The sequence below is a fragment of the Aethalodelphis obliquidens genome, unplaced genomic scaffold (assembly GCF_003676395.1).
Source record: "Aethalodelphis obliquidens isolate GAN/ISIS:26980383/991018 unplaced genomic scaffold, ASM367639v1 scaffold95, whole genome shotgun sequence".
Classification (NCBI taxonomy): Eukaryota; Metazoa; Chordata; class Mammalia; order Artiodactyla; family Delphinidae; genus Aethalodelphis; species Aethalodelphis obliquidens.
This window is the reverse complement of record NW_020838039.1, coordinates 3,912,455-3,935,319: the sequence shown is the minus strand read 5'-3', so window position 1 is coordinate 3,935,319 and position 22,865 is coordinate 3,912,455. Positions and strand designations below refer to the sequence as shown.

The following is a 22,865-nucleotide window of genomic DNA, read 5'->3' as shown; positions in this document are numbered from 1 at the left end:
CCTTTTACTGAAACTGAGATAGGAAAATAAAACTGAAACAAATCACATTTTGACTCTGTTGTGCCATTTTCTCTTTGGAGAGGAAACATTCATTCAACTAGTGTTTACAAAATGACAAATACAGAAATACTGTATGCTGTGTATATTTCATCACCGATACCTACAGTGACATCTTCAGGGCTGGGAATAAATAAGTTCTGGTGATCACTGAACATGTGTGTTTGTCTAGAGGTGATGTCCTCTTAATTGAAAGAGCACCGAATTTCTAGGGTACTTTTTAGTTTATAATTACGTATTTATTTTTGTGAATCTTTGATCCAGTCACCACTAGAACTTTAAGCTACTTGGACAGTGAGAGGCGTCTGTTTTGATGGCCACTGTGTTCTGGCTCAATGCCGGCAACTCCCTAGGCCCTCAAGCTTCTGAACAAATGAAAGGTTTGGGGTCTGAAGACCCAACTGTGTACATTCCCATTTGTGTCTCTTGGACAGCCCCTCCACACTCATCCCAGTTTTCAATTTTGTGTGGTTCTAAGACAGGCTTCATTATTCTTAGTTCCTAGGGTTGTTTTAAGGGTTAAGTGAAAACTCATATGAATGTGCCTTTGTGTTCAACATAGAGGAGTTGATCCTGAGTTCCTTCCTTCTTCCTATCTGCTCCTTTCCTGTTGTCCGTCTCCACTGGGAAGAGACAGTTTGATAGGACCGAACAGAAAGGTAAGCACGTCTCTGGTCACATCTGATTTAGGTAGTGTTAATGTAAGTGTTCCTTAAATGGACACCATCATTCTGACCTCCATGGAGGAGCTGTCTGTCCTGCAGAAAGTCCACAGCCAGATCTTGCCACTGGCTCCTGAAACTTAAGAGCTTACAATTCACTCCTTGGGCGGAGGGGGGCTCTATTTGGGAATCTGCGTGTAGTGGCTGCAAATAAAAGCAGATCTAGACAATTTAACCAAAATCAAAAGCCTGTCCTACCTTAATTCCATTGTCTTCCTGCACAGAAGGGGAGAAGGTTTTAGAATCATCAGATAACAAGGAGAGTCATTTAGTAAGGGCCGATAAACGGAATGTTATCTGTTGATGGCAAATTGAGTTTCCAAAATGAGCTGAGAGAATACAGTCTGGTCCTCTAATGTGTACAACGGACATGGGCAGTAAAGCAGCCTTGTTTCCCAGAGAGAGAAAATCATTGAGGGACAGCCTGCCCAAAGATGTCCTCTTGGGGAGAGAATGAAATGTCAAACTGCTCTGTCAAACTTATAGGACGACAGGTTATGGATTTGGGGTTTAAGCTCTTAGACTCTCCTTTTCCACTGTGTGTCCAGCTTGAGTTTAATGGATCCAGGTGGTTTTCAAGAAGGTTCATTGTCAAACTTCAGACAGGACCTAGAAAAGTGATAAGTTTGGAGAACATTCTTGAGTAATAAGTATATTTTTGATCAGTTTTAATAAATCTCAAAACTTTGTGAAGGAACCAGAAGCTTCAGCTAGTACAGGTAAGATAGACACATTTGAATCATTAGCAATTCTGTTTTTTTTCAATAGCTTTATTGAGATATAGTTTATGTACCATAACACTGTGCAACTATTACCACCTCTGATTTGAGAATATTTCCATCACTCCAAAAAATTCCCTGATGCCCATTTGCAGTTAATCGTCACTCCAACCCCCAGCTTTAGGCAACCACTGATTTGCTTTCTGTCTCTATAAATTTGCCTTTTCTGGACATTGCGTGTAAATAGAATCATACACTATGTAGTGTTCTGTGTCTGGCATAATATTTTTGCATGTATCAGTACTTTGTTCTTTTTTATTAATACCGTATTTTGATGACCCATTTTCCTGTTGATTATTTGGGTTATTTCCAATTTTTGGTTCTTATGAGAAATGCTGCTGTAAATACTTGTGGACATGTCGTGTGGGCATGTCTGCATTTCTGTCAGATTTCTAGGGTGGAATTCCTGGGTCGTATAGTAAGTTTATGTTTAACTTTTAAAGAAATGGCCAAACTGTCCAAAGAGGCTATACAATCTTACATTCCTACTGCAGTGTACAAGGTTCCAGTTTCCTTACATCCTCACCAAAACTCAGCTTTGTCTTTTTAAAGATAGCCTTTCTAGCTGGTGTCCAAGGTGGTTTTAGTTTGCATTTCCCCAATGGCTATTGGTATTGAGCATCTTTTCATGTGCCACTTGTATACCTTCTTTGATAAAATGTTCATATCTTTGCACATTTTTACATTTGATGTTTTTTCTTAAGTTGTAAGACATTGTTATATATCCTGGATATAAATCCCTTATCAGATATATGACAACAAATATTTTCTCCAAGGCTGTGGCTTTTTTCTTTTTTCCTTCATTCTTAAGACAATTTAGAGCAGTTTAAGGTTCATGGAGAAACTGGGGGGAAGGTACAGAGATTGCCCATATACCCTCTGCTCTGCCCCACCCTCCAGCCCTGCCTACCACATGCAGAGCCTCTCCCACTGTCAGTATCCCCAACCAGAATGGTACGTTTGTTACAACTGATAAACCTACAGTGACACATCAAAGTCACCCAAAGTGCATAGTTCACATTATGGCTCATTCTTGGTAGTGTACATTCTTTGGATTTGGAGAAATGTATGACATGTACCCATCACTATCGTTCCATACAGAGGATTTTCACTGCCCTAAAAATCCTCTGTGCTTCCCCTATTCATTCCTCCTACACACCCCCAACCCCTGATCTTTTTACCGTCTCCATTGTTTTGCCTTTTCCAGAATGTCATACAGTTAGAATCATACAGTATGCAGCCTTTTCAGATTGGCTTCTTTCACTTAGTAATATGCATTTAAGATTCTTCCATGTCTTTTCATGGCTTTAACTCATTTCTTTTTAGTGCTAAATGATATTCCATTGTCTGGATGTACCATAGTTATTTACCCATTCACCTACTGAAGGAATCTTGCTTGCTTCCAAGTTTTGGCAAAAATGAATAACGCTGCTGTCAACATCAGTGTGCAGGTTTTATTTATTTATTTATTTATTTTTGCGGTACGCGTGTTTCTCACTGTTTTGGCCTCTCCCGTTGCGGAGCACAGGCTCCGGACGCGCAGGCTCAGCGGCCATGGCTCACGGCCCAGCCGCTCCGCGGCATGTGGGATCTTCCCGGACCAGGGCATGAACCCGTGTCCCCTGCATCGGCAGGCAGACTCTTGACCACTGCACCACCAGGGAAGACCAGTGTGCAGGTTTTTTGACGGACATAATTTTTCAACTCCTTTGGGTAAATACCAAGAATTGTGGTTGCTTGATCACATGGTAAGAATATGTTCAGTTTTGTCAGAAACCACCAAACTGTCTTCCAAAGTGGCTGTACCATTTTGCATTCTCACCATCAATGAATGAGGGTTCCTATTGTTCCACACCGTTGTCAGCATTTGGTTCTGTCAGTGTTCTGGATTTTGGTCATTTTATACATAATGTAATGTTTTAACTTGCATTTCCCTGATGACATATGTTGTGGAGCATCTTTTCATATGCTTATTTGCTATCCGTATATCTTCTTTGGTGAGGTGTCTGTTAATGTCTTCAGCCCATTTTAAAATCAGGTTATTTTCTTACTGTTGAGTTTTAAGTGTTCATGGTATATTTTAGATAACAGTCCTTCATCACATTTGTCTTTTGCAAATATTTTCTACTAATCTGTGGCTTGTCTTCTTCTCTTGACAGTATGTTTTGCAGGACAAAAGTTTTTACTTTTAATGAAGTCTGCTTTACCAATTCTTTCTTTCATGGATTGTGCCTTTGATGTTGTAACCATGATGTACCAACAATTTTAATGTTGTAAGTCACTGCCATACCCAAGGTTATCTAGGTTTTCTGTTAAATTCTAGTTTTATAATTTTGCATTTTACATTTAGGTTTATGAACCATCTTGAGTTAATTTTTCTAAAAGGTGTAAGGTCTGTGACTAGATTCATTTTTTTGCATGTGGATGACCAGTTGTTACAGTACCATTTGTTAAAAGACTATCTTTGCTCCATTGTGTAGGCTTTGTTCCTTTGTCAAAGATCTGTTGACTGTATTTATGTGCTTCCATTTCTGGGCTCTGTATTCTGTTCCATCGATCTATTTCTCTGTTCTTTCACCAATACCACACTGTCTTGATGATTGTAGCTTTATGGTAAGTCTTGAGGTCAGGTAGTGTCGGTCCTCTAAGTTAGTTTTCCTACAGTATTGTCCTGGTATTCTAGGTCTTTTGCCTATCCATATGAACTTTAGAATCAGTTCACTGATAGCCACAAAATAACTTGGGATTTTGATTGGGATTGCATTGAATCTACAGATCAAGTAGGGAAGAAGTGATATCTTGACAATATTGAGTTTTCCTATCCATGAACATGGAATATCTCTCTCCATTTATTTATTCTTTGATTTCATATACAGACACACCTCATTTTATTGCACTTTGCAGATTTTGTGTTTTTTTTTTTTTTTTACAGATTGAGGTTTAGTGACAGCCCTGCATTGAGCAAGGGTTGGAGCTATTGGAGCTATTTTTCCAACAGCATTTGTTCACTTGGAGTCTCTGTATCACAAATTGGTAATTCTCATGGTATTTTAAACTTTTTCATTATTATATTTGTATAAATATCAAACTAATGGATGAGGAGTTGCTTCTTATGGATGAGAAGTGGTTCCTTGAGATAGAATCTACTCCCGGTGAAGATGTGAAGACACAAAGGATTTAGAATGTTACATAAAGCGATTCATAAAGCAGCAGCAGGGTGTGAGAGGACTGACTCTAATTTTGAAAGAAATTCTACTAAGGGTAAAGTGCTATCAAACAGCATTGCATGCTACAGAGAAATCGATTATGAAAGGAAAAGTCAATCAATGGGGCAAAATCATCATTATTTTAAGAAATTGCCTCAGCCACCCCAACCTCAGCAACCACCACCCTGATCAGTCAGCAGCATCAACACTGAGGCAAGATCCTCCAGCAGCAAAAAGATTGCAGCTCACTGAAGGCTCAGGTGATGGTTAGCATTTTTAGCAATAAACTAGTTTTCTTTTGGCTGCACAGCATGCAGGATCTTAGTTCCCCAAACAGGGATCAAACCCCCTGTGGTGGAAGTGCAGTCTTAAGCACTGGACTGCCAGAGAAGTCCCTATACCTAAGTATTTTATTTTGGGGGTTGCTAATGTAAATGGAATTGTGTTTTTAATTTCAAATTTCACTTGTTCATTGCTGGTATATAGGAAAGTGATTGACTGTTTTATACTACCCTTATAATCTGCAAACTTCCTATAATTGCTTATTAGTTCTAGGAGTTTTTGATCAATTTTTTTGGGGGGTTTTCTACATACGATCCTGTCATCTGCCAACAAAAACAGTCATGTTCCCTGCTGTATACTTATTTCTTTTTTGTGTCTTATTGCATTAGGTAGAACTTCCAGTATGATGTTGAGGAGCAGTGAAAGGAGACATCCTTGCTTTGTAGCTGATTTTAGTGATAAAGCTTTGAGTTTCTCACCATTGAGTACAATGTTAGCTGTAGTATTTTTAAAGACAGCCTTTATCAAGTTGAGGTGGTTCTCCTTCTATTCCTATTTTACTGAGAGTTTTTTTTTTTATCATGAATGAGTTGGATTTTGTCAAATGCTTTTTTATTTTTGCATATGATATGATCATGTGATTTTTCTTTTTCAGCTAAATGATGTGATGGATTACATTAATTGATTTTCAAATGGTGAACCAGTCTTGAACACTTGAAATAAATCTCACTTGGTTATGGTACATAATTCTTTTTATACATTGTTGGATTTGATTTGCTAATATTTTGTTGAGGATTTTGCACCTATGTTCATGAGAGATTGGTCTGTAGTTTTCTTATAATGTCTTTGTCTGGTTTTGGTACTAGGGTAATGCTAGCCTCATAGAATGAGTTAGGAAGTATTCCCTCTGCTTCTGTCCTCTGAATAAGATTGTAGAGAATTGGTGTAATTTCTCCTTGTTTGGTAGAATTCACCAGTGAACCCACCTGGGCCTGTTGTTTTCTGTTTTAGAAGGTTATTATTTCTTTGATAGATATACGCCTATTCAGACAATTTCTTCTTGTGTGAGCTTTGGCAATTTGTGCCTTTCAAGGAATTGGTCCATTTCATCTAGGTTATCAAATTTGTGGGCATAGAGTTGTTCACAGTGTTGCTTTATTATCTTTTTAATTTCACAGGATCTGCAGTGATGGCCTCTATTTCTTTTCTAATATCAGTAATTGGTGTCTTCCCTCCTTCTTCCTCTCTTTCTCCTTTTTTTCTTTTAAGGTAGACTGGCTAGAGGCTTATTGATTTTTATTGGTATTTTCAAAGAGCCAGATTTTGGTTTCACTGATTTTTTGGTATTGATTTCCTATTTTCAATTTCACTAATTTCTGATCTAATTCATATCATTTCTCTTCTTCTGCTTACTTTGGATTTAATTTGCTCTTCTTTTCCTGGTTTCCTAAGGTGAAACCTTAGGTTATTGATTTTTTGTCTTTTCTAATACATGCATTCAATGGTATAAATCTCCCTCTATGCACTACTTTCACTTACAAATTTTGGTAAGTTGCGTTTTCATTTAGCTCAAAATATTTTAAAATTTCTTTTGAGATTTCTTCTTTGGCTGATGTGTTATTTAGAAGTGTGGTGTTTAATCTCCATATATTTGGGGATTTCTAGTTTAATTCCTTTGTGGTCTGAGAGCGGACATTATATGATTTCATTCCTTTTAAATTAAGATGTATTTTATGGCCCAGAATGTGGTCTATTTTGGTGAATTGCATGGGAGCTTGAGAAGAATGTGTATTCTGCTGTTGTTGGGTGTATATGGGTGTCAATTTTATCCAGTTGATTGACGGTGCTGTTGAGTTCAACTATGTCTGTACTGAATTTCTGTCTGCTGCCTCTGTCCATTTCTGATAGTGAGGTGTTGAGGTCTCCAACTATGATAGTGTATCCATCTGTTTCTCCTTGAAGTTCTATCTCATCATTCCCAGGGTGCTAGTGCAGGCTGTTGCTGTCAGCTACTTTCTTAACAGATACCTTCTTGAGAGTATATTCAAAAGTGGCCTGTCTCTAAATCAAAGAAACATTTTAAAGAGGGCTTGTAGGTGACCGAGAAAGGAGTGAGGGTTGGTTGGTGCTGTTCCCTGAGAATAAAAACCAGTTGGACGCATTGCTGGAGTGAATGTAAAACAGTTTGATGGTTCCTCAACATGCTAAAGATTTACCATATGATCCAGCAATTCCAGTCTTTGGTATATACCCAAGAGAAATGAAAATGCCCATCCACACAAAAACCTGTACATGAATGTTTACAACAGCATTACCTACAATAGTAAGAAAGTAGAAGCAAACTAAATGTCCATCAAGTGGGAAATGGATAAATAAAATGTGGTATATCCACACAATGGACTAAAGTACTTGGCAATACAAAGGAAGGAAGTTCTGATACATGCTACAATATGAATGAATCTCCAAAATACTATGTTCACTGAAATGAGATAGTTCCTAAAGACCACATATTACACAATTCCATTATACAAAATGTCCAGAATAGGCAAATCTATAGACAGAGGGTAGATTAGTGGCTGCCAGGGGGTGGGGAAAGAGAGAATGGGGAGTGACGGCAAAAGGTGTGAGGTTTCCTTTGGTGTGATGAAAATGTTCTGAAATTAGACGATGGTGATAGTTGCACAACTGTAAAGATACTAAACCCATTAAGTTGCATACTTTGATGAATTCTACAGTATGTTAATTATATCTCAATATAGTTGTTTAAAAATCTGACTAGAGAATCTGTAATGGTAGGATCTACAGAGGAAGGTGTTTCGGGTCTGGGGAGGGGTGGGAAAAGGATGCCAGTTGACTCTGCCACTGGGGACCCCACAGCTTGTTCAGTCTCCCATCCTTGCTATCTGATGGGCAGCGCTGAGGGATGGGTGGCTCAATACTGCAGGGTGGTCAGGGAAGGCTTCCCTTAGAAGGTGACCATTGAGACATGACTGAAACGGGTGAGGGGTTGGGGGAGCAGAGCACAGCTGGGTTAGGAGCCACAAGGCAGAGGTTACAGTGGGGCGGGGCGGGGTGCGGGTGCGGGCGCAGGCGTGGCAAGTATTCGAGCAGACTAGCAGAGTGAAAGAGGGGAGGAGGTGAGGAGACCTGCAGGGTTTTAAGCAGGGACTGACAGGATCAGGTATCTTAGTGGGCTTGCCTGGCTGCTGAGTTGAGAATGGACCATAGCGGCAAAGGCAGAGGTAGAAAAATATTCACTTTGCTGTACAGCAGAAACTAACACAACATTGTCAATCAACTATACTCCAATAAAGACTAATAAAAAAAAGAAGCCCACAGCCAGCCCCAAACTAAGGATGAATTCACTCACACTTTATGTCAGCAAATGCAAAGTCTGGGTTGGAGTATCCACATTTAAAAGGAGGAAGATGCAAATTAATGCTATGACACCAACACAAAACAAAGGCAGGCAGGTAAGAAGGCAGGAAAGTATTCACACATGACCAAGAACCCAGTCTGGAGGGAAAACAACCCTAAAAGAAGAGAATTTTCTGGAAAGCCTTTGTATTATGTAACTTACTGAAAACATATATGAATTCAATAAAGGATCAAAGATGAGATGATATAAAAATACAATGATATGAAAATGAAGATCACAGAGCTAAGAAAACCAGTTGTGATGACAGTGTCCTTCTTACTGAATTAGACACGGTGAGAAATGTAATAGACTTGCTGAAAATTCAGTTACAGATACTATACCTACATGAAGGCAAGCCCCTGGTTTATAGGCTAGACAGTTCTTGAACAGGGTAGTTATGTCATTTTTATATCATCCTCAAGGCTCAGTGTAATATGTATCATCAAGGACATGTAAATTGCTACCTTAAGAGAAGGGAAAATAAATCTACGTGGGTGGATCCAAACTTGAGCCACAAGCATACTCGATAACATTGCTGGAGTATGTCTGTGTTCCTTCCTCTTAGCAGAATCAGCCCGCAGGGCCAGACTGTAATGATCCTTAAGTTTACAGCCAGGCTCCTTAGGTTGACCTTTGCTCCCTGGTTTATTTCTGTCTAAATCAGTTTGCAAAGGAGTGTCTGGCTTTTATGAACAGAAAGTGTTTTTAGGATATAACTTTTGTTTGAAATGGACAGCAGTGCTTCAGAGCAAGATCAAGAAGGATTTGTTTTCCTTTAATGGTCCTCTGTTCTGGAATGCAGCTTGCAACTTTCCTTTGTCTTTGTTGAGCAGGAAGTGTAATACTGCAGTTGAAGGCCAAGGTTGAAGTTCCAACCCTTTATCTTCATGATAAAGCAGGGCAGGATGGTAGGGAAATGATATCCTAAGTACATTTTCATTGTAGTCCCCACTCCTACAAAAAAAAAAAAAAAAAGACCTGGAAGCTGTTTCTAAACATCATTGGCCTGAGAGTCGGAAGTTTAGGGGTAGAGCAGGGAGTTAAACTTAACAAGCAACAGGGCTTTGGGAATGTCAAAACATCTGAGTCCCTTTCCTCTTGTGCTAAATGAGGGTTTGGGCGGCATGATTTCCCAGGGCTCTTTCCAGGCTAACATTCTGCCTGCTGTGTACCTGACTGAAGACAAATTCCCCATCAGTGGATTTAAATATTTAGGCTTTAGGAAATGTTCTAGTGCACCACTTCATGTTCATATTTCTAAATTAATGCTACAATATATTGAGAACATCTGGTCAAGCACTACATGTCCTACATATATTACCTGATTTAATCTTTGTAACAATTGTCTGGAGGCAGGTATCATAATACAAAATTTACTTATGAGGAAGCTCAGATGTGGAGAAGTGGCCTAATATCACACAGTAAGTGGTAGAACGAGAACTTAAATCCCAGACTGACTCTTGGTCATCAATCTCCTGATCAGTGCACCATATTAGGTAGAACAGTATCCAATATCAAAGGATTACAGTTTTTTTTTTTTACATTATCAAAAATTTGGAGTCTTGACTAGAAGAATGTTACTATAAAAAGACCTTCTTAGAAACTCCAGCACTTCAGAGATGCACTCTTGGTCCCTGTGTGCTTTGGGCTGGGGAGGCAGTATTCCAGCAGATGGCCATGGCCCCAGTGGCGAGCCCAGTGAGGCAGGGCCTGGTCTTGCACTTGGCAGGTTTCAACAGGAGCCCCGCTGAAAGCCCTGGGTCTATGATTAGGAACACTGTTCCCAGATGAGATTCAGACCTGCCGCTTTACAATTTAGGGATCATCTCACGTATCTTCTCCTTGGACCACTGCTTCTCAAAGTCTGGGAGTCCCAGACCCCTGGGAGTCCTGAAGACCCTTTCATGGGGTCTACAAGATGAAGACTATTTTCATAATAATATTGAAATGTTGTTTGCCTCTTTCACTGCATTGATATTTGTACAGAACTCAGGTGCAACAGCAACAGTGAGTAAAACTGCTGGAATCCAAGCATGAAATCAGGCAGTGGCACCAAACTACTACTAGTCATCATCAAGCACTCCCAGTAGAAAGAAGGCTCTGTTTCGCTTAAGCATGTCCTTGGAGAAGCAGTAAAATTACTACTTTTATTAAACCTTGAACCTTAAGTTATGTGACACAAAATGAGAGGTACCCACAAGGCGTCTGCATCCTTAAGTACAATGTTTGTCTCGAAGTACTTGTGCAATTGAGTTGCGGCTGGCCTGCTGCTTTTCTCACAGCACATCTTTTCGCCCTGAAAGAACAGCTGACAAACCACGGTTCTTTGACAGAAATATTCTTGAAATTAACAGAGTGAGACTATTGCTTCAAAGAAAACAGCAAACAGTGACTGGTGCCAATGAAAAAATGTTAGGTTTTAAGCAAAAATTCTAATTTTGAAAAACCTGTGATATCCACAACTGTTTGACTTAGAATTTTCTGAGACTGCTGGAGATATTCTGATATTATGTATGATGTGATTTTTTTGATGTATTACAGAATAAAACGTCTTGGAAGATGTACACACACTGTAGTAGTAGTAATGATGTAGTGCTAAATGGCCAATGGGTGCTATAAAATTACATATTGGTGGGGCTTCCCTGGTGGTGCAGTGGTTGAGAGTCCGCCTGCCGATGCAGGGGACGCGGGTTCGTGCCCTGGTCCGGGAAGATCCCACATGCTGCGGAGCGGCTGGGCCCGTGAGCCATGGCCGCTGATCCTGCGCGTCCGGAGCCTGTGCTCCGCAACGGGAGAGGCCACAACAGTGAGAGGCCCGCGTACCGCAAAAAAAAAAAAAAAAAAAAAAAAATTACATATTGGTAAAAGATAGATTCAATGTACCAGACAGACTAATGGAGTTTAAAGTAGTAGAGTATAAAAAGTTCACTGATGTAGTTTCAAATGCCACATAGTGATCAATCTTTAAGAAACTGAAAGCTATTCAGAAACAATGATCTGCATAAGGTATTAAAATATCCTTCTCCCCGCCCCCTTTTAACCACATACCTGTGTGAGACTGGATTTTCCTCATATGCTTCAACCAAAACGAAGAATCACAAGAGACTGAATGTAGGAGCAGATATGAGAATCCACCTGTGTTCAATTAAGCCAGACATAAAAGAGATTTGCAAAATCGTAAAACCATTCCACTCTCTTCACTATTTTTTGTTTATTTGGAAAAGTTTTTTTTCATATAAACACGTAATTGATGTTATTGCATAATAGTTTCATCATTGCTACTTCTAAATAAATTATTTTTAAGATCTCAGTTTTGATCTCTAATACAATGACTACTTATAGATGCAGCCCCTATAAACAAAAATGGTTGGAGGCCTCAAGTTTTTAAGGATCAAAAGGTCTTAAGACCAGAAAGTTGAAAAAGCATTACTTTAGTCTCATCCCATTCTCAGGGTCAGTGTTGACACAGGAAACCTGGTGCACCAAGAGGGATCACATGAGGGGCTTCGGAAGTCCACAAGCTGGGGAGAGCTGCAGGCTCCATCTCTGAATTACTGTGCCAGGGCTCTCCCAACACCATGCTATCTCTGAGTGTGGTAGCTTGGTTTGGTGCCATTTCTAGCAAAAGTCAACAGGAACAATAAATAAATAAAAAGGAGCTTTGCAATGGGTGGGAGAAAATGAGAATATTGATTAAGACAAAAAAGACTAAGCTAGTGCTAAGCCAATTCCATTGGACTGCTTCTTCAACACTCCAAAAGGGCCAAAATGAGGGCTGAAGAGGAAATTTTATTAAAGATGAGAAGCAAATGGCAGAAAAGGGACTCACTGAAGATCATTTGCACATTTAAACCCTGAAAAGAATTTTTGCAAGCCCGTATTTGATAGCAACTCTTCTTGAGGTCATTAGAATTATGAGTAGTATTGCATTAAAACAATGAGAACTGCCCTAGGTTTTCTCTCTTACCACTGAGTTATTTTTGAAGAAATATCTACTGTCATAGAAGTTGTTAGCATTCTCTATCTTCTGCCTCTAAAGTGGAGTTGCACTGGGGTGGAATTTGTAATAAGCACAATATCCTCAAATGTAGAACTCTGCTGATCATACTTAAAATGAACTGGGAATTTTGTTAGTATCTTTAGAAAGAAGAAAAATCACTAAAGCACCCTAAATAAACTTAAAAATTGTTTTCTACATTCTCCTGTTCTGGGAAGTCAATTTTCAAACCAAATAAGTGAGTAACTATAAAAACGGATGTAAGTTGCTAACACTCTCAAAGACTGAAATGGCAAATTATCTAGCTAATGACAGTGGGGCACTGTGCTTCCAGAAAGGGGGGGCAGGACACCAGAGTATTCCTGATGTGAATATGGCAGGGGCGGGAAATAGACAGTTAGATGTATAATTTATTACTGCTTACTTTCCACAATATGATGGGTAGAGAATAGGCTCAGGGAAAAGGAGCTCAAACCATGCGATGCAGTCCTTTTCCACAGGTCCATTCAAGTCTGAGGGTCGTGTCTCCCAGAAGCCACTTTCCTCTCCCTGCGGCTGTGCACACAGCCCCAGGAGTCCAGCACAACTGGGAAGCTCAGGATGCAGAAAGCCTGGTTTTTAAAGATGGATCGCACTAGAACTGGAACCAGACCCTAGCAGCCAACAACTCTGCAAGCAGAGACTTTAAGCAGGCACTTCTGAAAGATATATTCACAACTAGAAAAGAACTACACAAAGTTTTATTAGACCTCAGTTTTGTTTTGTTTGTTTTTCCTCCCCTGAAGAGCTGGCTTAAAAACTTTCCTTTTTCTTTTCTTTTTTTTTGGGAGGGGGGTGAGAAGGGGTGGTGGTAGATAGTAGGTATTTATTTGAAATGAAAAAAAAAAGTATCTGGACTATTGCATTTAATCATGTATTGTAATTGTGTTACTCTACCTTTTTGCATCAGAGACAGATATACAATGAACATTCAGTTATCACAGATTGCACACTAGATAGTAATTCTTCAGGCCTTTTACATAACCACCAAAGAACAGATATTGGATTCTGCAATATAGTACAAAAGTCCACAATCAATCCAGTCTTAGCCAGTATCTTCAATTTACTTCTGTTGCTGTACAAATAATTGGCCATTACTAGGGCTTACAAGTTAATAACAGGACAAAAAAATATACATTGCACTGACACAAAAAGTCAGCTGTGTTAATAGTCATGCAACAAGTAACCAAACTTGCTGAAATTAAAAATACTTTCTAAAAACAGTTTTAATGGCATAAATATTTTATACACAGTTCATTTACCAAAACAAAATGTATTTAAATGATACAAAGGAAAAATAAGTTTCTACCAACTTTATACATAAGAAAGTGCAAAATAACTTATCTAGAGTGTTTTGCTATCATTCAGATGGATGGCTGCTAGGGGCAGCTATTCTTCTCTTCAAAAGCATGACATTACAGTTGCACAATACACACGAATGTTAGAGGACATGGGTGGATGGATGGATGGACAAACTACAAAGATCAGGCAGAAGCCCTGTGAGGTACTCTCAGAGAAAGAATATGGACCACACAAAGGTGGATGTACATGCTGAGAATATATGTTGGTAAACAAATTTACATGGAACAAAGAAGGACATTCAGAGGAACGATTAGTTTACGTGAGTGTACTTGTATGTGTGAGTGATTTGTGATTTCTACATTAAAAGCAAAAAGAAAAGAAACCCACTGAACAAAACAGTTGCCCACAGCACCAGCTGCCAGAGGAAATACTATCATGAGGGTTTTGGTTTCCACCTTCTAGTTATGGAAGTTGTGTTGGAAAGTTTAAAAGTGTTCATCCCATATAACTTCATATCACATAGAGGAATAACCTTTAAATAGCTACATACAGACATTCATATATTCAAGTCTTTAAAGAACATCTCTGCCATTGGGTTTGGGGTAAACATGGTTTGTGGACACAAGGAGGACGCCTCTTTTAAAAAGTGTAGAATAACACTGCTACAACTCATCTCTAGGGCCGGACAGGGGCAAAGCCCATGATTATGTGAGAGCACAAGTCCTGCAACTGTTGAACATCCAGCATTATTTATTAGAATTGAAGAAAGAAGGTGAGGGGGGAAGAGGAAGGTGGGGAGGAGTGAGACACAGAAAGGAAAACAGAACACAACTTTTCTTCAAGTTAAAGTATTAATGCCAATAATCCTTTTATTAACAAGTATATTTGAACTTTTAGAAATGGAAGTGTTTTAATCAATTTTGATATGTAATCATAAATAGACTGTAGGCTCAAACCTAGGTAAATAAAGGTTTAAATTTAGTAAGCATAAGGCACTAAAGCAGCCTTTATATTTTCTCTTGGAGACCTAGTTATCAGGAAGAACAAATTTGTTCTTAAGCTGGTTTCAGCCCATTAGGTACAAGATTACTATTGTACCAATGCCTATTTTTGAATGCATGTGCATATATGTGCATTTTAGTGCATAAGTGTGCCTGTCACCAGGGCCTAAAGATGAAAAATCGGGAAAGCCAAAGCCGCTGTCCTTCATATGATAACTCCATGAGGTGTGAAGGCCTCTCCTTCCTTTCTTGGGCCATAAATGCTTCTACATTTTCCAAATCACAGGGCTTTTAGAATTGTTCATAATATTATCACTAAATATCTGAAAATGTTAAAATCTAGATTAATTGTTTCATTTGTTTTATATATATATATTTATATATGTACATAACACACATTTAAAAAAATCCCACCACCAAAGCTTTTTTTCTGTAAACTAATCTCTTAGCCCCCACCAGCTTTAGTCTCCCTGGATTTGTGTGTTCTGTATCCAACTAGAACAAATTAAATAACTAAATATTAAAATACTGTAATTATATTCATAGCAAAAACAAAAAAATAGACATTGATACAGTATAAATCTCACTGTTTTCAGGTAGATGGCATTAAATGGTAAAGGTTAATTATAAGCAGTTCTGACATGATTCAGTTTTACAACAAGGTTTATATGTTAATTCTGTACACTTCTTTTTTTAACCCTTTTTTGAAAATAAGCTATAGTAGAACATTAGTGTCACCAAAGACACATACCTCTTATGTTCTATGCAGGAGAAGTTAAAGTGGGTTACATGCAAATATGTTTCCATTAGCTGAGGCAGGGCTGTTTCCTGCACTGCGTCGATTGCCCGACCACCGCTATGTAGTGCTAAGAGGGGATGCTATGACCAAAGGGCAGTCCAAAGAGAAGTTTACAAGGGGCCTTATGACATTAGAACAACACTGAGGTGGTGCGTAGCCACGTGTGAGATGTAGCCACGTATGACATGCCCAAAGATTTCCAGGGTATCTCATGACCAGACTCTTATTCTCCCACACTGTTTCCTAAAGAAGGTCCACATGACACTGTTTTGGTTACTAGCTTAGGTTAAGTGGAGATACTGCGGGCAACTTGAAAGAAATGACATCAGGCACATGGGCTGGGTTTGAAAGGTGGGGGGGGCGGAAAGACCACAGATAACGTCTTTGAGGATTAAAAAATAAAACATATTTATAATTAATTGGTAAGCAATGTCAGACAAACCATACGTATTTCATTGAGTTAGTGGTTTAGTTTGAAGTCTCATGTTACAGGCAGTTAAGTCCTTATTTAGAAAAAAGGCCTTTGTACCTATTTACAATATACACAGTTACTTGCAAAGAAGTCAGATTTACAACTATTTTCTAAAAGCCTTTTTTTTTTTTTTTTGTAGTCGTTGGTTTTTCCAAATAAGGATGAGGAGCTCTACAAAAATGAGACGCAAGAAAAGGGCAGTTAATACATGAGGATTTTCTCTTGGAGACAGCTATTGTTAAGGGAGAATCGGATATTGAAATGTTGCTCCTAGGAACCACCTTGTATTCTTCTTGTGCTGTTCACCTGAATAGTGTCTGCCCCATGACTGTACTCTACACCCGTTTATTCAATGTTCCCTTTGAATCCCACACTTCAAACACGTGGTATGAAGAGATGTGTAAACGGAGACTGTTTTGATGCCTTCCGAGCTGCGAGTTGTGACAGGGGAATAGGGAAGGGGGTCTACAGACCGTGGTCTCCAATCGGCTTGTTGAATCTTCAGCAATTTCGAGGCCCATCTTCTGAACCTCTCTCATGCTGTAAATTGTAGTAACAGTTCTGACAAACACGTACCGGGGATGAGATTTTCAAGCGTTTGATTTCTGACTGAAATCGGCTGCACCTAAAGGAAAGGCAAAATGAGGTAGTTATGGGTCTTCTCCATGTTTGATCACTGGGCTCAGAAACACGAGTTTAAAATCTGAATGGACAGCTTGCGGTATAACACCCAAGACTGTACGGGGCCAGAAGAATGCCCAGAGCCATACTGGTTTGGGTCATGTGGTTTGACCAAGGACCAAAATGAATGCTGTATTATTTGTGTCATTCTATGAAAAAAAGTAACATTAAACCAAGGCAAGCCATTTATTTGACTGCAGAGAATTTAAAAAAAAAAAAAAAAGATTTTTCTACAGGATGAAGCCAAGGAAGTGAACATCTATGAGGCTACTCTTCCTGTGCAGGATGGAAATACATTCTTCCTCATGCCCTATAAACTTGGGCAGTATGCCAATGTCTTTACTTGGAGCCTTTTTTCTCTTGGCAAGAGAGGACTTACCACCCATTTCAAAAGACACTTTGGTCACTATCAACTTCCTTTGGGCTTTTAAACACTTTGGTTCACTCCTCAGTCATTTCTTAAACAGGTAGTTTGGCTTTTCTGTCTGGCCCAAATTTTCTCATTTTCTGTTTATCTTGACAGAATTCCCTGAAGTGGACTATACTTAGCGATGTCAGAGTCCTTCATAGAAAGCACTCCTATTCCCAGCCTAAGGCAGGGTATGATCTTGGGTGTGGCACTTCATCACTTTGACCTTGGCTCTTCATAAGACTGAAACAGTTTTATTTCTTCCATTAGACCAGTAAAAGTAGCCAGAGAATACATGAAGTGCAAGCAGCCTAGGGGGTTTAAAGAACTGGACTTTGAGGAGACCCTCAAGAATGAAGGCTGGCAAGCTCCCTCAGCAACAGAAGGGCACAAAGATCACGGTAGAGCTACGCCCTCCTGGACAGCATTCCTTCTGTGCCTGCTCTGTCATAATCAATCACTTGTTTGGTTTGTTTTTCAAATAAAGCCTCCCTCCCACATTTGAGAGCAATAGCTAATTTAAAGAATTACCTACATTTAAACAGTACTTTACAAATTAAACTCTATAAAGAACAGATGTGTGCCAGCATGCAAATGGAGGTGCTGACTATCAGAAATTATTAGATTGGGGACTTCCCTGGTGGCACAGTGGTTAAGACTCTGTGCTCCCGAAGCAGGGGACCCTGGTTCAATCCCTGGTCAGGGAACTAGATCCCATATGCATGCTGCAACTAGGAGCTTGCATGCCACAACTAAGGAGGTGGTGAGCTGCAACTAAGGAGCCCACGTGCTGCAACTAAGGAGCCTGCCTGCCACAATTAAGACCCGGTGCAATCAAATAACTAACTAACTAAATAAACATTAAAAAAAAAAAAGAAATTATCAGATCACTAGGCTTTACAGAGTGGGTGTCTCAAAGCACAGGACCGCAAGACAGAATCCTCTGCCAGCCTCATAGAAATTCCTATAAGAAACGGCTGGCAGCAACATTCTGCTGCTTCATCTTGAATAAGACTTCCCAGGAGAAAAGGAAGACATTAGTCTGAAAAAAATTAATAATTATAATAACACTTCTTACTGAACACCTATATCACCAGACTTTGCACCTGGTGCTTTACAAAACTCATACACGATTTCATTTAATTCTCTCAACACCTCTATTGGGCAGGTGTAATTATCCACATTTTACAGATGAAGAAACTGAAGCTCAGAGAGGTTAGTAACGTGCCTGAGATGGCACAATGGACAGCAGCCCAGGGAGCATTTGTCAGTGTAAACCCAAGGCCACCCCCTTTCCAATAAGCCAATGCCCCTCAATGACTAACTCAGAAGCAATGATATAATTTGCGTTTTCTGTGAAAGCATCTCTCTAGTAAGGCAATATAAGCATTAGAGGGTACTGCCCATGGGATCTTTTCTGTTGTCTGCCATGGAAAGGACTGTACATGCATATGTGGGACCCCAGGGTATAACAGAGAAGGTATCCAAATCAATGGTGATGGGACAGCTGACTCTTCATACTGGGGAAATATAAGTGATCCCCACCCCATGTCATACTCTCAAATAAATTCCAAATGGATTTGGACCTAAAGACCTCAACATGAAAAACAAAACTTTGAGGACTTCCCTGGTGGCGCAGTGGTTAAGGATCTGCCTGCCAATGCGGGGGGCATGGGTTCGAGCCTTGGTCCGGGAAGATCCCACATGCTGTAGGGCAACTAAGCCAGTGTGCGCCACAACTACTGAGCCTGTGCTCTAGCGCCCGAGAGCCACAACTACTGAGCAGCCCGAGTGCCACAACTACTGAACCCTGCGTGCCTCGAGCCGGTGCTCTGCAACAAAAGAAGCCACTGCAATTAGAAGCCCGCGAACCGCAACAAAGAGTAGCCCCAGCTTGCCACAACTACAGAAAGCCCGTGCATAGCAACGAAGACCCAATGCAGCCAAGAATAAATTAAAAAAATAATAATAAAAAAATAAAAATAAATACCAGGTGCTTTGCACATATTAGCCAAAAAAAAGAAAAAAGAAAAACAAAACTTTGAAACTTTTAAAAGAAAATAAATAAGGCTATCTTTATGACCACAGGACAGGGAAAGATTTTTTAAGACCAAAAAACAGCAAAAGTCATAAAAAGCAATACATGCTACTACATCAAAATTAAAAACTTGTGTGACAGAAAAAACATACATAAAGTTAAAACACAAGCCACAGACTGGCAGAAGGTATCTGCAAAACATGTGAAAGACAAAGGATTAGAGCCCAGAATACATAAAACAACTCCTCAAGTAGGGGGAAAAAAATCGAAGAGCAAACGCAAAAGGAAACTGGGCCAAGTTACCCAAGAGGAAACTCAAACTGGCAATAAGCATATGAAAAGATGTTCAACCTCAGAAGCACTGCAAGTTAAAACAACAAAGCACTACTGGCTATCAGATTGGCAAAAGTGGAAAAGTTTGGCAATACCAGGTGTGAATAAGAACAGGGAGAATTTGCATATCCTGCTGGCGGTGGAGTAAACTAGCACTACTGTTCTGGAGAGTATTTTGAGTAACTAGTTAAGCTCACGAGTATGTCTACCATCTTCAAGTCCGTTCTGTGGTATCTCCTCTAGGGAAACTCTGGCTTGTGTATTAAGAGGGCATTTATACGGGTGTGCATTGCAGCATTGTTTGTAGTACTGATAAAATGAAAGAAAATCCTTTAACAGTCCATCAAAAGGGAAGGAGATAAATACTGATATATTCATACAAAAAAATATGACAGCAGTTAAGATGAAATTATTAGAATAATAGTTATTTATGTGAATGAATTTCAAAAACAATGTTGAGTAAAAAAAAAAATAAGTTACGGAGGGGTACAGACAGTATGCTACATTTATGTAAAACTGAAAACACAATAAACAATAATATAGTGTTATCTATGAACACAACGTATGCACTCAAAGTAAAAACACATGGAGAAGAGGGTGTGATGGGTGAGGGTGAAGAGAGGACCTAAAATGAATCTGTACTGTTTTATATGCAAATGTGATCAAATGTTAGCACCTTCCCAGCCTGAGTCACGGGTGGCCATGTGTTTGTGATGATTACCTCTGTATTTTCCAATGTGACAAATATTTCACAATGGCAGTAAAAAAGAACAAGGAGGAAGTGAAGGCTGGTTTAGACAGACACAGCGTATGGGCATAACGCACATCCTCAGAGCTTAACCCACAGACACTCAGGAAGCTTGTATCTCATCTTACTTCTGGCAGAAGAGCTGACCGCAGTTCCTGCAATGGTGCCGTCTTTCCGTGAGAGAAAACCGCACGGAGCAGCCCGAACAGCTGTCCCCTCCTTCGTCCTTCACCCAGTGGTCAGCGGCGGAACGGCCCGGCTGGTCACTCACAGACCAGCTGAAAACCCGGCCTCGACTATCGCCCACGAGGATCCTACTGTGGTCCCTGCAGGAGACACGACGCAGAGTCACCGCATGGAAGGCCCCGGCCCCCGGCCCCGCCATGCGGCCGGAGAGCTTCCGGTGACGCCAGTTCCCAGGGGCCGTGTGCGCTGGGGAGGGGGTCGTGCGTGCAAAGGGACAAAAATGGGACTGAGCCCGAATGTACGCTTCCGTTTCAGCTCCCCTGGAATCGAACCGTGCCGTACCTTTGAAGAACACAGAAGGTGAAGTTTTCGTTTTTGTTTTATTTTTTTTTGAAGGCAAAGCTTTTTGGTTTTTGACATTCGGAAGTGAAATCCACACACCGGCAGGTTTCTTCTTCTGATTCGTCTGTTGGAGCCACACATGATGATGCAGATGAAACCTGTGCTCCCAGAGACTGCCTGAGTGTGTGCGCCCAGGCTGAGCAAATGGCCCCGTGGGGAAGAGTGGCCGGAAGAGCTTGGACACTTACTTGGAGACGCCCAGGGCAGTGATCTCGGCCGGGTGTGCGTTGTCCTTCCGGTCAAAGGCCGTGTGCATAGTCAGCTTACTCCTGAACACCAGCTGCCGTTCCCACCGGTACCCTGGGGTGGAAAAGTGCGACGTGTGACTGACAAAGTGAGGGGAGCCAGCGTTTGTTAGGTGCACCCTAACCCGCTGCCCTCAAACGTCAGGGTGCTGCAACACACAGCTCCGGCAGCCTCTCTGTTCTTGGCAGCTGCTGCCTCAGTTAGAGGCACAGAAGTCTGGCTTGACACTGACCATGGACCAGTTCAGGCCTTCACAAAGACACACACGGAGAAGGGGAAATCCTCAGTGCAAGAAGACACAATTTCTCCGGTTGAGGACCCTGCCCCAACTCTATCATAGGCAAAGTTACCCGTGAATACAATTTTATCTATTTATCTATAATCAACAGCTTGCCCATTTTCAAAGGCTTTCATAATCTGTGAATGAACTAAGTTTTGGTCTGAGGTGTTATTCTTTAAAAAATGCCCAACGTATTGCAAACACCATGGTAGGAGAGAATGCCCAAGGGCCTTTAAGTCTGCCTTACACAAGAAGAAACTTGAGGCCCTCTTTGTGGGGGGTCTTTGTCACAGGAATGGGGCAAGGGAGAGCTACAGCTCACTGCCTCCGTCCACCAACCCTCGCGCCACCCACAAGAGGTGAGAAACAGACACCAGGCTTCAAGTTACCGGGCTTCAATCTGCTGAAATTCCGCGCTTCAGCGGGATTGGGGTGGGGGTGATTAAGGGGAGCCTGCAGGTGAGGTCTGGTCTGGCCCTCTGAATAGTTCACAAATACGAAGCCGTCTTTCTCATCGAGGCTGAGCTGGTCGGACCAGCGCCTGGAGTCATCGGAGCCACTGTCATTACACCAGGTGGCTGTGGCTCGGCAGGAGGCCGCCCGGGGCCTGTGGCTGGTGCTGCTGGGCTGGCTGGGAGTTTCCCCGGGGTCCTGGATGACGCTCTGCTCATCTGCTTCGGAGTCGCTGCTGTCCTCTTCCTGGGCTTCTGGCCCTGGGTATTGCGGTGGGAGAATTAGAGAACACACACACATTAGAGTTAGACCCAGCGTTGTCCCGTTGGTATTTTTCCTCTACTAGTTAAGACACAAGAGACATACTATTTTAAGCTCAATATTACAGTAAGAGAAAATAAATTGCCAGAATTTCCAGCTAGGTACAGATATCAAAACGGTAGAATTCCGGAGTTCACAGAATGCTTCTGGCCAAAATCCTTAGCTTGGCATTCATTCTTTCACAATCTGGCCCAAACCTGCCTTTGTGGATTCTCACTACCTGCCTCACATTTCTACCACAGTTCAGCTGGATGGTGCCAACTCTGCTCTCCACGCAGCCTGGCTGCTCCTCTGTAGAGCTAATTTTGCACACTCGGGTTGGCCCTACCTAGACTCACCTTCCCAATCTCTGTGTGTTCCGATGTTACCTATCTTTGAAAGCACAGCTTAAATACTTCTTTCTCTAAAATCTTACCTGGTTCCTGCAACAGAAAGTAACTCTCTCTTCTGGACTCCTTTAACAGCTGTATGGCTCTCACATATTTAAAATTTTCACCCCAAACTATTACTTTCCGTCATTCTTTCTACAACACAGTGGTCAGTTGGAGAGAAGGGGTCCCAAGCACAGTGCCTTCCATACAGCAGTCAATATAAATGACAACATAGATGAACGAACTGTGGATGTAAGCTTTAATTTAGAGTTTTGTTCTTCCTCCTCTTTCCATTGTTACTGTGCATTTCTTCATCTCAATTC

General features: G+C 40.8%; 1 protein-coding gene across 9 annotated transcripts in view; it reads right to left on the bottom strand.

The window, feature by feature from the left end:
* Window positions 1-13,360: 13,360 nt before the first annotated feature.
* WDFY3 (WD repeat and FYVE domain containing 3) overlaps window positions 13,361-22,865 on the bottom strand; it is a 264,038-nt gene continuing 254,533 nt past the window's right edge. For all 9 annotated transcript variants that reach the window (XM_027095853.1, XM_027095860.1, XM_027095857.1 and 6 more), the window contains 4 exons: window positions 21,787-22,110; window positions 21,060-21,171; window positions 20,412-20,609; window positions 13,361-16,699 (listed from right to left, as the gene is read on the bottom strand). In XM_027095853.1, coding sequence (XP_026951654.1) covers window positions 16,576-16,699; window positions 20,412-20,609; window positions 21,060-21,171; window positions 21,787-22,110 — 758 coding nt within the window. In that variant the 3' untranslated portion in view covers window positions 13,361-16,575. The remainder of the gene's footprint in view (window positions 16,700-20,411; window positions 20,610-21,059; window positions 21,172-21,786; window positions 22,111-22,865) is intronic.